The 14,940-nt window shown below is 41.9% G+C and overlaps 1 protein-coding gene across 1 annotated transcript; it reads left to right on the forward strand.

Moving 5' to 3' along the window:
* Positions 1 to 1,216: 1,216 nt before the first annotated feature.
* On the forward strand, positions 1,217 to 12,207 carry COQ5 (coenzyme Q5, methyltransferase). The gene is made up of 7 exons (XM_054995748.1): positions 1,217 to 1,418; positions 2,522 to 2,671; positions 3,879 to 4,103; positions 5,192 to 5,298; positions 8,043 to 8,131; positions 10,126 to 10,237; positions 10,317 to 12,207. The coding sequence occupies exons 1-7, from the start codon at positions 1,220 to 1,222 to the stop codon at positions 10,416 to 10,418; spliced, it is 984 nt and encodes a 327-aa protein (XP_054851723.1). The 5' UTR covers positions 1,217 to 1,219; the 3' UTR covers positions 10,419 to 12,207.
* Positions 12,208 to 14,940: the final 2,733 nt, after the last annotated feature.

The following is a 14,940-nucleotide window of genomic DNA, read 5'->3' on the forward strand; positions in this document are numbered from 1 at the left end:
AGTGTTCCTTGGTCTCTCATCCAATTACTAGCCGTGATCTTAACCTCCAACGTCAGCCTACTCAGGACTATTCAGATTGCTGAGAAATTTTAGAGAGCACTTTTAAAAAGCACTTATACATATACAGCAAAAACTTGTTTAGATGTAAATAAATTTGGTTATGATGAATATGCAATAATGTGTTTAATGCAATGTGTTTAGTACATTATTAAAGTATTCAGTATTGTCACTAGCAAGATTAAGTCCAGTGGAATCTTACAGACCAACAAGATTTTCAGACACAAGTAGGTGTCTGAAGAAGGGAGCTCTGACTCTCGAAAGCTTACATTCTGAAAATCTTGCTGGTCTCTTAAATGCCACTGAAATCCTTCTGTTCTACTGCAACCCAACACAGCTATCTGCCTAAAAGTATTTTCAATGTCATATAGCTTACTATCAAAATAACCTGACAGCCATACTTATTGTGGTTCTATTAAAGAGTTTCTGTCCAAACAATACTTTCATTTGCTTACTCCAGAAATCGTTTTCAGACTTCAGTTTTTATTTATTCCTACCTCTCAGTTGGCAAAAATTTGAGCTACATGCGCTATAGAAGCATAGGGTGCAACAGTTTGAAACTCTCACGCATTGGATATCCTTGCAAGTTTTCTTATAGAAAATGAAGATATTTATTCTTTGAAATTTCATAGTCTGCTGAATTGTACACTTTTATATACTAACTAAAATATAAACTATGCCTATTATGTTGTTAAATCAGTTTAGGTTTGATATATTTTAATCCTCCCCCCCCCCAAATTCCGGGTTTCCCCCCCGGGGCTTCAAAATTTCCTGAAACTTTACATCTGAAACATCACTACTCAGAATTAATTCAATGGCACTTACTTCAAAGTAAACCTGCTTGGAACTGCAGCTGCATATCCCCATTCTAGACGTATTTGCCTGAAAGTGAACCGCTCTGACTTCAAGAGAGATTTCCGATGAGAAAAATAAGAATCCCTAAACTGAGGAATCGGCATGTTCAGAATTTGCCCCTTCGCGAGACAAGGTATCTCCCCAAGACAGGGCGTTCAGCAGGAACAGCCAGTCAACAGTATTCCCGCAAACGTGCCAGCAGACTGAGGAACCGCTTTAAAAGATCCCGGCGGCATACGCGAAAAGGGAACTCGGGTGAGTGCGCATGCGCTCCTCACCCTTTCGGGGCCCTGTAATGGCAGAGGGAATGTCATTGAGGCTGCGCGAGTCAAAGATGGCTGCGTCCATAGCGGCCGCTTCTTGCCGAGCGCTGCGAGGTCGCTGCGAACCAAGGTGGCTACTCGGGTGGGGGCGGCAGCTGTGCAGCGGAGGGAGGCGCGCGGCAGCCGACGCGAGGACGAGCTTTGGGTTCCAGACTGTGACTGAGGCGGAGAAGGGAGAGAAGGGTGAGAGCTGGGCTGTGTGACTGCTGGGGAAACGCCTGCCCCTAGGCTTGCCAACCTCCAGGTGGAAGCTGGAGATTTCCCAGAATTACAACTGATCTCCAGACCACAAAGATCAGTTGCCCTGGAAAAAAATGGCTGCTTTTGAGGCATTATGGTCTCCAGAGGTCCCTCCCTTCCCTAAATCATGCCCTTCCCAAATTCCATTCCCCAGATCTGAAATTTCCCAACTCGGAGTAGGCAACTCAAAGATGGTTCTTTAGAGGGCTGCTACTCTTACTAGTTTTATTTTAAATTTTATTTCTTAAGTGGTCAAAGTTTTTTCAGATCTCTTATGAAGCTTTACAGAATTGTATAAGGCAACAGTCTAGGCCGGTACCCTGAGGAGATGTAGTGGTTAAATTGTCAGAATACTGGATGGGGGAGACCCAAGTTTGAATTCCCCACTCTGCCACATAAGTTTGCTGGGTGACTTTGGGCTAGGCACACGCATACTCAGCCTAGCCCACCTCATAGGTTTATTGTGAACAGGAGAATGTTGCAACTTGGGGTCTCCATTGGAGAGAAAGACGAGGTATAAATGAAGTAAACAAAGGCAGTAGATGGAGGAAGGAATGCAGAGACGAGGCTAAGGGAAGAATATGGACAAATGCAATCATGCATATGTAGGCTTTGTTTCAGTAAGAACTGAGCAAGAAATTTCACAGAAAATGTGGTTTTGGTGATATCTGATGAAGATGAGATGCTGGAAGAAAGGGGCAGACTTCCTATCAAGTTAGTATTTTTGTGTGAAGGAAAGAGATCTGCTTTGTTTGTATTTAGCAGTGTGAGCAATGGGTTGGATCCTACACAGCATGGTTGGAAGGTGCTGGCAGGCATATCTCTTTCCTGCCTTCTGGCAGCCACAGTGCAGGAAATTTGGGCCCTTTGTGGAACCCATGCAAAATGGGCAGCTACTTGAAGAAGTGGTTGAAATTGTCCCTGCATCTGCAAGAGTTTCTATTGTTAGTAGAAAGGAGGAATAGGATCCAATGTAACAGTGTTTTAGATTAGAGTGGGACTTGTTTAGTCTGACATTTTATCATCTGAAAAAAAATCCATTTCAGTTAACCAAATATTTGAAAATGTGGCTAAGAAGTATGATATAATGAATGATGCAATGAGTCTGGGGATCCATCGAATCTGGAAAGACATCTTCCTGCACCATATGAACCCATATCCAGGAACCCAGTTGCTTGATGTCGCTGGAGGGACAGGTAAGCCTAAGAAGAGTCCTACGTTTATTAAGGAGCAGTGGGTCTTAGCTTGAAACCGTATGTAAATTGAAGATGTTTTTCTCATGGTCACTGCAGACTGCCGAGACTGATAAACTAGCTTTATAACTAAAACAAGTTCATTTTGTACATATTGCATATGCAACTTTTAACTATAAAATATGCTGTACAGACTATCCCAGTTTAAAAAAACTGACACATTAGAAAATCTTGAATTCCAGTGTGTTTGCTAGGATGAGAATCTCTTTAAATACATTTAGTGGTTTCTCTGATGGTATTGTAGAAGCAATAAAAAATGCAATTACAACTAGCAAGCTAACTATATTAGGTTTGTTGAGTCAGTTTGTGGGTTAAACAAAGAGTATAAGGAACACTAGGGCCATTTGTAGAATCAAACAGCCATGGAGCTGGAATAGCTGTGGAGTTTCCTAATCCAGGAGTTCTCATGACCTCAGGCAGGAAAGCTAAAATCATCACAATGAACTGAGACTGAAAATTCATCCAGCCCCATGGCGCAGAGTGGTAAGTGGCAGTACTGCAGCCCAAGTTCTGCTCGCAACCTGACTTTGATCCTGGTAGAAGCCAGGTTCAAGTAGCTGGCTCAAGGTTGACTCAGCCTTCCATCCTTCCGAGGTCGGTAAAATGAGTACCCAGTTTCCTGGGGGTAATAAAGTGTAGATGACTGGGGCAGGCAATGGCAAACCACCCCGTAAAAAGTCTGCCGTCGTGATATGACGTCCCCCCATGGGTCAGTAATGACTCGGTGCTTGCACAGGGGACTACCTTTACCTACTACCGCCACAATACTGGCTTCAATATAACCTGTCAGGAACCAAATTGCAACATTCTGAACAATGTGCAGTTTCTGAGTTGTTAAAATATTGGTTGTTCATCATAATCTTTGGAATGGGGCAGGGTATAAATTGGAGTGAATGAATAAGCAAATGAACAAATGCATAATTGTCTAGATTTGTGCTTCTCCGATGGTCCAGGGTGGGGCAGTCTTCAGTAATGGGAAGTAACTCCTGTCATTATTGATACTGCCCCTTCCTTAGGACTACCCAAAAGGGGAAATTCATAAGTGATAAGTAATTCATGATAAGCTTTCCATTCTGTGTCCTTAAATGCTTGGACGTTTAATTTCAGGGGAGATCCTACATTGTGAATCTTCCTTTCAAAACAAATGCAGGTGACATCGCCTTTCGATTTATAAATTATGTTCGTTCCCAGCGAGAGCATCAGGTCCGACAGAAGCTGAGAACACATCAGAATTTATCATGGCAGGAAATTACCAAACTTTACCAGGAAGAGGAGCAAAAATCATTGGGGGACTCCCATGTGGTGGTCTGTGACATTAATAAAGAAATGCTGAAAGTTGGAAAGCAGAAATCTCAACGTCTTGGTTATTCTGAAGGTAATGGACTGTAACTTCTGCAAAGGGGTTTGAACTACAGCAAACTGCATGCATGTATGCGTAGTCATCTGATTGGATCCTATGAAACATGAGCTCAAGGCACTTGCAGCAGTAGACTTTTCCCTGCCTTCTCTGCCCTCCAGCAGCCCCCTAAGACCTCTGAAAAGTCAGAAGATCAAGGGAGACTATTGGACAAAATGCAACAAGGCATGAGGAACTGCTGTGAAGAGGGGGAATGCAGCAAAATCACCCCACCTTTTTATGCTATCGGAGAACTCGCTCCTACACATTAGCTGCCTCAGCAACAGGAAGAGTTGGAAGCAATTTCATCTTATTCCTCCTCCTCACTGCAGTAAAAGGGATCTGCTGACAAAGTGATGCAGTCCTTCTGCAAACCTTGAGAGAATTAAATCAGAAATAGTTTTTTAAGGATAGTAATACCAAGGGGTTGGCCTGAAGAATTGCCACACTCAGGTAGGCACAATAATATTATTGGGAGGTGTAACTATGGAGAGCTTTGCAAGATGGAAGGAAAGCTCAGGATGGTTTATCATCCTATCACATAGCACTGTGCACAGTGAAGTCTGTAATCTGCTATGGTGATTAGATTAGCTGCTTTCAAGCATGTGCAGAGAGACTCATGAATTGCTTCATAGAAGATGTGAAAAGCTGGTATACTTCTTGATTCATAGCAAACTCCAAAAATCAAAAGCCATGTAATAATACTTTTTATTAAGACCTATCAAAAAGAATACACTATGGTATGCAAGCTTTCAAGTTCTCCAACACTATTCATCATGTTGGATGCTACAAAACAAGAAAAAAAGGGGGGGGACTCAGGCATGATTTTAAGTGTTCTTCATCAGCATCTGTAAGAATGCTTTGCTGGATGTGCCTACTCTCAGGTTGCACTCTTGGCATGCTGGAAGCAAGAAGCAAGAGAAGAAAGCCATCCAGTTGAGAACACCGCAACCAATAGTTGATCAAGTGTCTCTGACAATTCATACAAGACTGTCTTTGTTGAGAGGATCTTTCTTAAAGTACTTTGGAATGTGACACTGAGCAGTTCCTTCCACATTCTTTCAAAGGATTGTCCTGGGTGCTTGGGAATGCAGAAGAACTGCCCTTTCAGGATGACAATTTTGATGTTTACACAATTGCCTTTGGTATCCGGAACGTAACTCATATTGACCAGGTGAGTGTGGATACTAATGGGTGGAACAAAAAGAATCCTGTTGGATCAGAGCAAAGTCCATCTAGTTCAGTATTTTGTTTCCAGCAGTAGCCAGACATGCCCCTGGGAGTTTAACTGTGCTGGCGTTCTTGTTGTTTGTCCCACCATTTGGTATGAAGAGGTATATTGTTCTTACCTGGGAGAGTCTATTTAGCCACTAGGAGTTCTCTTGCTAGATGACAATGATAGATAGTGCTGTATTACATGAAGAAGGAAGATGGATAGGTGTCCACTTTGAAAATAGTATGTGTGTGCATGTGCACTCTCACTCAAGTTGGTGATTCGTAAAACTAGCCCACGGTTATAGTAAACTGATTAAAATTTCCCCCAAATATTGATATTCTGAGCTCCAAAGGAAACTATGCAAAGCTTTATAGCAGTGTATTAAAGGTTAAGAATTACTATAGGCCATCAAGTATGTCACATCAAATGTTAACCAATACAAAGACAGATGTAAAAACAGCTTTGCAGACAAAATAGCTTTATTAAGCAAGGTATATTCTTTATATATGCATACATTGAGGTCCCCAACATGGTGCCCGTGGATGCCATGGCACCCACAGACACCTTTCATGGCACACATCAAGTGTTTTGAGAAAGCGGGTGGCCTAGATAAGGCTTTTGCCCAACAGGGCTTCTCTTGGCCATTGGAGATCTTATTGGCTGTGCAGATTTTTAAAAACAATGCTTTAGTGGCAGCAGTGACCAGAGTACGAAGATCTTCTCAATATATTTGTTTTAAAAGGTGTCCAGTGAAGCGGAGCTTCTGCCTAAAACGTTGAAGAGTCAATATTAAGAGTTATGGATAACTTCAGTCCCTGACATTTTGTGATTGGCTCTACCTCCTGTGGCAGCCATTTTATGGTTGCACCTGTGTCACAATTCCAAAGGTGTTTGCAGGCTCAAAAAGATTGGGGACTTCGGAATTATACTGATATAATTCAGTAAGGCATTCTAGCAGTGTGTGGCTGCTGCTCTGATAGATTTTGATCAGTTGCTAAATGTCTTAGTTCTTAGCTTTATTTTCTTTAGAAATTCTTTAGACTCTTTAGAGACTTTAGCTTCATGGTATTTAACTTTTGTTTTGGAAGTAGCCGACCTTGTTTGGCTTAAATAATTACTCCCCAACCCTTCTCCCTCTGAGACAAGCTAGACTTATTTTGTGAACTGGGTTGGTTGGCTGGAGAGGAACTGTTTTGCTTTTTAGTTACTCTAAGTGACAAACATTTCCTTTCTACTTACATTTTAATTTTATATTTATTCTATCTATATTTTATTTTGCCTGACTGATTAACATCTGTGGTGGATGCTTCAGTTTACTGCAAGGTATATGAGCTCTGCCTCCTTCTGTAAAGGCATTTTGCTTTCTCCCTCAGCCTAAATTCAGTGTGTTTCATTTTACTATTTTATGTTTACATATTTATTTTTACATATTTATTTTATTTATTTACTTTAACTTGGCTGAGCGTTAGGGAAAGGAAGTGAACAAGAACACCAGGGCGTAGCCAGCTTGATTAGTAAGACCTCGTTATATCCTAATTACTCAGCTGCTAGTATTTATACAGCTGCATTGTGATAAATTAGAGACAGAATTCTATGTTACCTGTGTGCTACTATATTAAATTTTAATTTGTCTTACTGAGCAAAATCAAGTTCAGAACTTTAATACAGTAACTGGGAAAGAAACGGGGCTGCCCGTTTAATGATGCTCCCACCCCCTGCACCAAACAAATGGAAGATTTTTTCCCGGAGGGATTACTAAACCACACCAAACAGACAAGTAGATATCAATGTTTGTCTGAGGAGGCAGGGCTGCCCCCAATCTTTAATTTACAATACTCACTATTAGGCGAAGGTCAGAAGGAATCAACAAATTTTAGTGACCTTCAAATTTCATTGCCAGGAAATGAAGGACCAGAATTAAATAAAGTAGAAATCCTGGACTATCTAGCTAAACAATTAGTATTAATAGGCCAGACCCTTGCAAAGACCTATGAAAAACTTGATCTGATAACTCAGTGATGCCAGAGGCAATTATTGGTCTACCAAAAGACCCAATTAAACAGTAACCCTCCCTCTGGAAATTGCCCACCAAAAGAAGTAAGAGGAGTTCCTGGAAATATCCTGATTTAGCTTTACTACTGACGTTCAGATGAGAACTTTTGTCAGGTAGTGCTGAAACTTTATCCTTACCAAGGAAAATGTATAAACTGGTTTCCAGAATGGCATGCCAAGCAGCATAGTTTTCTTATTGAATATACCATAGATCTAAGAACAGCAGAAAGAATTCAGGGACCGATATTTATTTATTTATTTGATTTCTATTCCACCCTTCCCGCATCGGCAGGCTACTTCTACAATAGTCTTCTACTTACCCATTTTCCTCTCCAAGGCTACCAAAATTTATTTTGGCTAAAAATAACTCTCTATGTTGATTCATTAAGAACTTTGTACTTGATGCCAGTTGCTAACCCCCTAATGTTTGGTTCAAGTCCTTTTTGCTGTGTGACATTCTTTAAGAGTCTTGAGGTAAATGCTGGAATTTTATTCTTGAAATGGATGAACATTATTAAAACTCTCCTCCACTGGCTGCTAGATGCCTAAAATTTTACATGCCCCCGAGGGAGGGGTGGGCTTCATCAGTCCCCAGTTAAGAATCACTGATTCAGAACAAACTTCCTATGTATTTATCTGTCTTGCTTTAGGCACTACAGGAAGCTTATCGTGTCTTGAAACCAGGAGGACGGTTTTTGTGTCTCGAATTCAGTCATGTCAACAATTCCCTGCTTTCCAGGTTGGATTATGTTTCTTCTAATTTTTCATTACTTAACTAATATTAGAGTCTAATAGCACCTTAAAGATGCAACAAATTTTTCTGTGGTATTAGCTTTTGTGAGTCAAAGCTCATTTTGTCAGATACAGCATTGGCCCATGAAAGCTTATACCCTGGAACATTTTGTTGTCCTCTAAGATGCTAGTGGTGGAGAGTACCCTCAAGTCAGAGTTGACTTATGGTGAGCCCTGCTGGGGTTTTCACAGCAAGAGACTATCAGAGGTGGTTTGCCATTGCCTGCCTCTGCAACCCGAGTCTTTGTTGGAGGTCTCCTATCCAATTACTAACCAAGGCCAACCCTGCTTAGCTTCTGAGATCAGGCTCACCTGGGCTATCCAGGTGTACTGGACTAATTTTGTTCTACCACTACACATTAACAGAGCTACTTACCTTGAGCAAACGGTAAAATGTCGAGGTCACAAGAAATTACTATTTCTATTTGTTTACCTAGTGCAGTTTCTGTCCTACCCCTTCCCAAAAGTTTGGGGAAGGTCAAAGAACAGTTAAAAACAAAACAAAATACACACAGTAAAAAAAGAGAGAACTCCCTGCAAGCAATTCTTGTACTCCCCTTAGGACAGGAAGCAGGGTTTAGACTGGAAAAGCAGACCCTTTATCCTGTAAAGAAAAAAGTGCCAAACATAGCAAACCAAGGAAGAAGCCTTAAAATAAGTGGTTGTAGCAGTCATGTTTAATAGAAATTGATATTAAGGAATTTCTTTTTCTCCCCAGTTTCTTGTGGGTATTCTGGATCCTTTGGAACATATAAAGCAGTGCTATTTCAGGGTGGACTCTCAGACCAAAATTCTAATGGTACCTTCACAGCATCTTCTTTTCAACAAAGCATTATCTTATGAAATGAAATCACACCTTCATCAGGTGTCTGTAAAACCAAAACAAAGTCCAAATTACAGCCTTTAAGAGCTCATTGGATAACTAGCTTTACTCAAAAGCAACAGATACGGTGTCTCTCCCCCATCATATGAGCCGTAGTACCCACAGGAGACTAGTTACCTGAATTCTCATAGGCTAGTATAATACAGGCTCTAAATGACCCGCATGGTAGGCTTAGATACGTTGTGATCTAGAGAGCAATCCTAAGCAGCTCTACTCAGAATAATACTCAAGTTGGTCTTACACTTAGAAAAATGTTTTTAGGCTGTTAACTGCTAGTCTCTTGAAACAAGGTAAATGGGGCCACACACTCTTGGCCATGTCATCCAAATAAACACACAAACTGACCATACATCCAGTATCAACCAGTAATTGGGTTTTGATTAACCGGATTGGGGCAAAAAGATGATAAATATGCTTCCAATGAGCTGAAGGAAACAGACTTTCTTCTTGGGCATTATGCTGAATTTGGCCAAAGAACCACCTTGCCTGTGTAGAACATTCACTAATTCCAGGTTAGAAGAAAACAACCCCAGTATTGAGAGCCCTTTGGCAATGATAACAGCTATCAAAACAATGGTTCTTTTAGAAGTCAGGATGTTTAAAGGATGCTCCTTGTCAGTACTATAAGGTCCTAGTTCAGTTCAAAGTAGAAAACATGCAGACTGCAGCAAAGTCAAGTCACCCTGTTTCAGGAATTTAGACATAAGGTGGTTGGAAAGAGCTCTGTTACCTTGGTTCCACAATATACTACTCAAGACAGCCACATGCAGCTTCAGCTGGAATAAATGTTTGTTATCATTCCATTTAGTCTATCTTCTGTTAACTCAGTCAGTTGGCCTGGATGTTCAAATTGTCCTTGCAATCTGTTTTGGACTGTAGGTGTCTTTCTACTCAGTGCTATAAGATGACTCTGAGAAAGTGAGGGGGGGGGAAGTGTCATACAGTGATTCAGATATGACTATGTATAGGTGCTGAAAAGAGTACCACCATAAACGTACCTGTCTTGCAGTGCAAAGACTGAAAATATTTGCATTAACCTATAACCTTTACTTCTACAGCCTCTATGATCTGTATAGCTTCCAAGTTATCCCTGTGCTGGGTGAGGTGATTGCTGGTGACTGGAAATCCTACCAGTACCTTGTAGAAAGCATCAGGTGTTTTCTTACCCAGGTAAGAAATCACATTTTCTCCCATATAAGAAACTCAGGAATTCATATATGACACTTAAATCTCCCTTGTTGCATTTCAGGAGGAATTCAAGGAGATGATGGAAGATGTGGGCTTCATGAAAGTGGAATATCGAAATTTGAGTTCAGGCATCGTAGCCATTCACTCTGGCTTCAAACTGTGACATTCAGGAAAAGCATTTCATGACAGAGAATACAAACCCCATCAAAACAGATTCATGAAAGATTATCTGTCTGAAGAATCAGTGCTTCAGGTCTCGAGAGTTTTTTTAATTGGAGCTGTACATATTTAGGGCATCTTTTCATCCTGCCTGGTGATGATGCAAGGGCTTGCATTAATCTCTTGAACAAGGGGCTTGAGTTTTTATATCTGATATTTTTTTATTCATTTGTAGAACAAAAGCTTCATTTGTCTGCTCTTCAAACTATCTTTTAGTACAATCCTAAGCAAAAGTTACTCCAGTCTAAACCTATTGACTTCAGTGGGTTTAGACAGGAATAACTCTGTTTAAGACTACAGTTAGTGTAGTAGCAGGTGGAAAATGAGATTAAAATAGTGTTCAAATCAAAGGTCTGGATTTACCAATCACCCACCTGTAAGATTGTGGCAGACAGCCACATCCCTCTTATGTTTGTTCTATACTAAATCCTCCCCCCCCCCCGCCCCCAGGAAAATTAGGTTCCAAAGGTGTTTGGCTGCTGAATATGGAATGGGTGGGTTGTGAAAGGGAAGGGACTCTGGGTGTTTCATAGAAATACAACAAATGAGGTACTGGATACAGAATTCAGTTCCTCAGAACTTTAGGAAAGTGTACAGGTAATGATGACTGAACAAGGTATCATCTCTTTGCCCAGAATTATGTAGGAACAGATAAGCAAATTTGTATGTTGAACTTTTTTTGGTACACCGTTTCAATGTAACAGAGGAGCCATTATGGCAGCTATGCCCTCTAGGACTCTATACCCCTTCTTGCGGAGTAAGTTTTTTTCACAAGGCCTGTGAAAATCTTCCAAAACAGTTAAATAAAACTGAAATAGTTTTTTTTTTTTTAGAAGCTGGGTGTGGATCAGGTAATTTTTTCTACTGATTTATAGCAAGCGAAGGGCAATGTTTATGCAAGGAGGCCCTTAGTAACTTTAGCAGTTGCCACTATGACCAAGCAGTCTTCTTTCTCCCTGTCCCTCCCTGCATACAGTCCTTTAGGCTTGCAGCAGCTTAGCTTATCAGGGAGGTGAGGACTTCTTTCTATCAGAATATAAGAGATTCCACCAAGGTGCTGCAGTTTTATTATTCAGTAGTTTTGGTGTAAGTAGGTGGGATGAGGGTTCTGGTATAGGATTTAATACTTTTCCACTTTGAACTACTGTGTGGCCATCTAGGGAAAACATGAGAAATAATTTCAGGGGCTTGGATGTGTGTGTTGAGAAACAACTGTGATGCAGCATGGCTGCTATTTTGAGCAATAAAACACATTCTTCAAAATCTTCCATTGGGTAACCTACAGATCCGCTAAGCAAGCTGCAGCATAGTCTTCATTGATTGGCCCATAATTACCACTCTTTTAGCTGAAGGCGAAAGCTACCTGTTCAAGTAAAGAATTTACATGTTAAAAGTTGCCATTTAAAGGCACGTTCTACACCTTGTTTCTTGGCTACTCCAGCCTAGGGAAAGAACTCTGGGTTTTACTACTACAGGCAAAGTGTTATCTAGCCATCAGTATGCCTATGCTATTAAAATAGGTGTACAACCAATTTTAATTAGGTACTGTTCCCCTACACCCCCAAATTTAAAAGTAGGAGCCCAGTTTACAGTCTAACCACAAACAGCTCCATGAATTGGTTGTCATCCTGCATTAACTTGAGTGGACGGGCTACTTTTAATTAACTTTTCTGTGTGCCTATCATTCTAATTGAACATGGAAAGATATATTAAACATGTACTTTGGCTAGACAGTGCTGTGTTTTACTGTGTCCTCAGTAGCCAATGGGTCTTCCAGTGTGAATGGATTCTGTCCACTATGCATATATTAATTGAAACAAGTACTTTAGTAATGATTATCAGGAAAAGAATGTAAAAAAAAATGAGGGGGTGTCAGGAAAGCCCATATCAGAGTTGGTTAAATTGCTTACAGGGTGTATGAGACCTGAAAAAAAGTCAAGGGGAGAATAAAAGAATGTAAATGCAAGCTGGCTTAACTGCCACAGCTGTAGCTCAGCCAGCACAAGGGCACAACTGAAAGACTTAAAAGCCTGCTGCCCCTAGCAAGGTGCATTTTGTAAACAATGAGGTCACTGGAAGCAAGAATGTCCTAGATCAAAGGGAAAGAGAAAGGCAGATGATAGAAACTGATGTGAGTAAAACTTGACAAGGTCCAAGGTCTAGCTTTTATGCAAAAGGTTCCTCCATAGACCCTATGGCCCAAGTACAAATAGGAGTTGATGTGGAATGCCTGATAGAAAAGGCTGCTCCCGAGTCTATGTTGCCATCTATCAAAGAATAAATTGAATTCTCACAAGGCAGCATTTATTGAGGGAGTTGAAGGAATAAAATCAGAGTTCACACTGGAAGGTAATTTCACACACAAAAGTAGTAGGGCATTACCTGTGTAAAATTAAAGGAATGTATCTTGCATCAGGATATCATGGCACAGACATCCCTGATTCCTTAATGCAAACCATAGCCTGCTGTACTAAATGCAGGCACTATACAATTGCCACCCAATCAGTGAGAGATGCTAGGACAAATTCTGCAACCTCTCAGAAGAAAGCATGGACAGTCTCTGCTCTTCCCTGCTCCCACTACCAACACTCCGTTCTGATCACAGGAAAGTTTCTTGGGATAATGGGGCCCACACAGAATAATGGCATACATGGAATAATAGCCACATACATAAGGAAACTGCAGCAGGGACTGGGAAGGTGAAAGTACTCCCTCTTGTATGAACAGAGTCTGAGGTAGTTCTTTTGACTCTTCCCCACTGTCGCCATTCAACTCATAGGACCTGTATAGGATTATAGCCGCAACCCCAGGCATTAAGGTTCCTGGCACTAAAAGGGCTGAGGGAATGTCAAGATTAGCTGCCCTTGCACTAGAGCTCACCTATGGCCTGTTCCATCCATCTTCAAAATGTGTACCCTACAAAGCATGTGGCGTTGATTACATTAGAATTTCTAACAAATAGTTAAGCTCCTCTGACCAAAACACTAAACCATAAATGTTTTATCTAAAGAAACATTGTGTGAATGTATATTTGAATTCAGAGTTGTCTCAACTTCTATATTTAACACCCAGGTGGCTGGAATGTAAAAAGAATTTTCAGTAAATTTGTGTAGGTGGTGCAATTCTATGCACATGCTGGGAAACCATCAAGTAATCATGCTTACAAGCAGATTTTTGTCTACAGACCTATTATAACACATGGAATTCAGATTCTAATAGCTCTGGCATCAACAACTTGCAACCTGAGTTCCTCTTAACCAACATTCATGCCTCTCTGTGAAGAAATCCCAGGATCCTGGCCCTCCGTGATGGGAAGAACAGGAAAGTCACCTAATTCACTCCTTGTGGTAATGCTGAGAACTGCAGCACAAATACCATGTTCTTAGTACTTGCAACGGAAAATCAGTGGCTGATCAAGTCATCTAGCACACATATACCAGTAGACTACATATATCTCATGTGCAGTCTTTGATGGGAGGACTTATTTAAAGCTTACACCTCACCTCACCAGGGAGAAGGATCAGGATTACACTTAGCTCCCTTCCATCTTGTTTTGATGCCAATGACATGCTGGTAGGTCAGTCAAACAGGCCATACCGAAAGATACAAGTGTTGGACCTAGAGCAAACCCCACATCAATGAAGAGCATGCATACAAACTCATTTGCATAAAGAACATCTCCATAATTATTGAAGACTAGAAACAAAGCCCGTTGTGGGGAAAAAATACAACGGGCTCTAGAAAGGGTAGGGCAGACAGGCCATGCATTGCCCCCTCCCCAGCACTGCAATGGGGGGTGGGGGGTGGTGCCCATGACCATCAGCGGCTTGTTCCAGCCCCGTTGGAGACGGATTGGGGCACCACAGGCAGGGAGAGCTAGAAAGGGTAGGGCAAGTGAGCCAGGCATTGCCCCCTCCCTAGCACCACGATGGGGGGGGGGCGGGTGCCATGGCAAGCTCCTGCACATGGCAGAGGCCTGTTCTGACCTTGTTGGCACCAGATTGGGCCACTGCAGGTGGCGAGTGCCACTTGGTAGGTGGGAGTATGAAAGCCACATCTACCCAGCCGGCACAACCATGGCAAGTAGACCTGGCCTCCATAGGTCAAGAGGCCAGGTCTATTGAATCAACCAAGGAAGGGGAGGTGGACCTGGTCTCTGAGAGAAAAGGAGGCCAGGTCTACTAGACTGGCAGAGGGAGCTGGAGCAGCGGGAGGGATAGCCCTCATGCGCCTGCCAGCTGCCCCAGTTCGGCCTAATCAGGTGACTGGCGGGCAGAGCTGCCAGAGGTGGGATGGGGGAGGGGAGAAGGCAGGCAAAAGTCTGACACGAGTAGGGGCACACTCGGGCACTCGCAGCAGGGAAAATGCAGGGAAGGTGAGACAGGCAGGCAGAAGTCTTGCAGGAGTAGAGGGGCAGGTGCGTGGGGGGCAGGGAGAATGCAGGGGTGAGACAGGCATAAGTCTGG

Source organism: Eublepharis macularius, chromosome 13, assembly GCF_028583425.1.
Source record: "Eublepharis macularius isolate TG4126 chromosome 13, MPM_Emac_v1.0, whole genome shotgun sequence".
Taxonomy (NCBI): domain Eukaryota; kingdom Metazoa; phylum Chordata; class Lepidosauria; order Squamata; family Eublepharidae; genus Eublepharis; species Eublepharis macularius.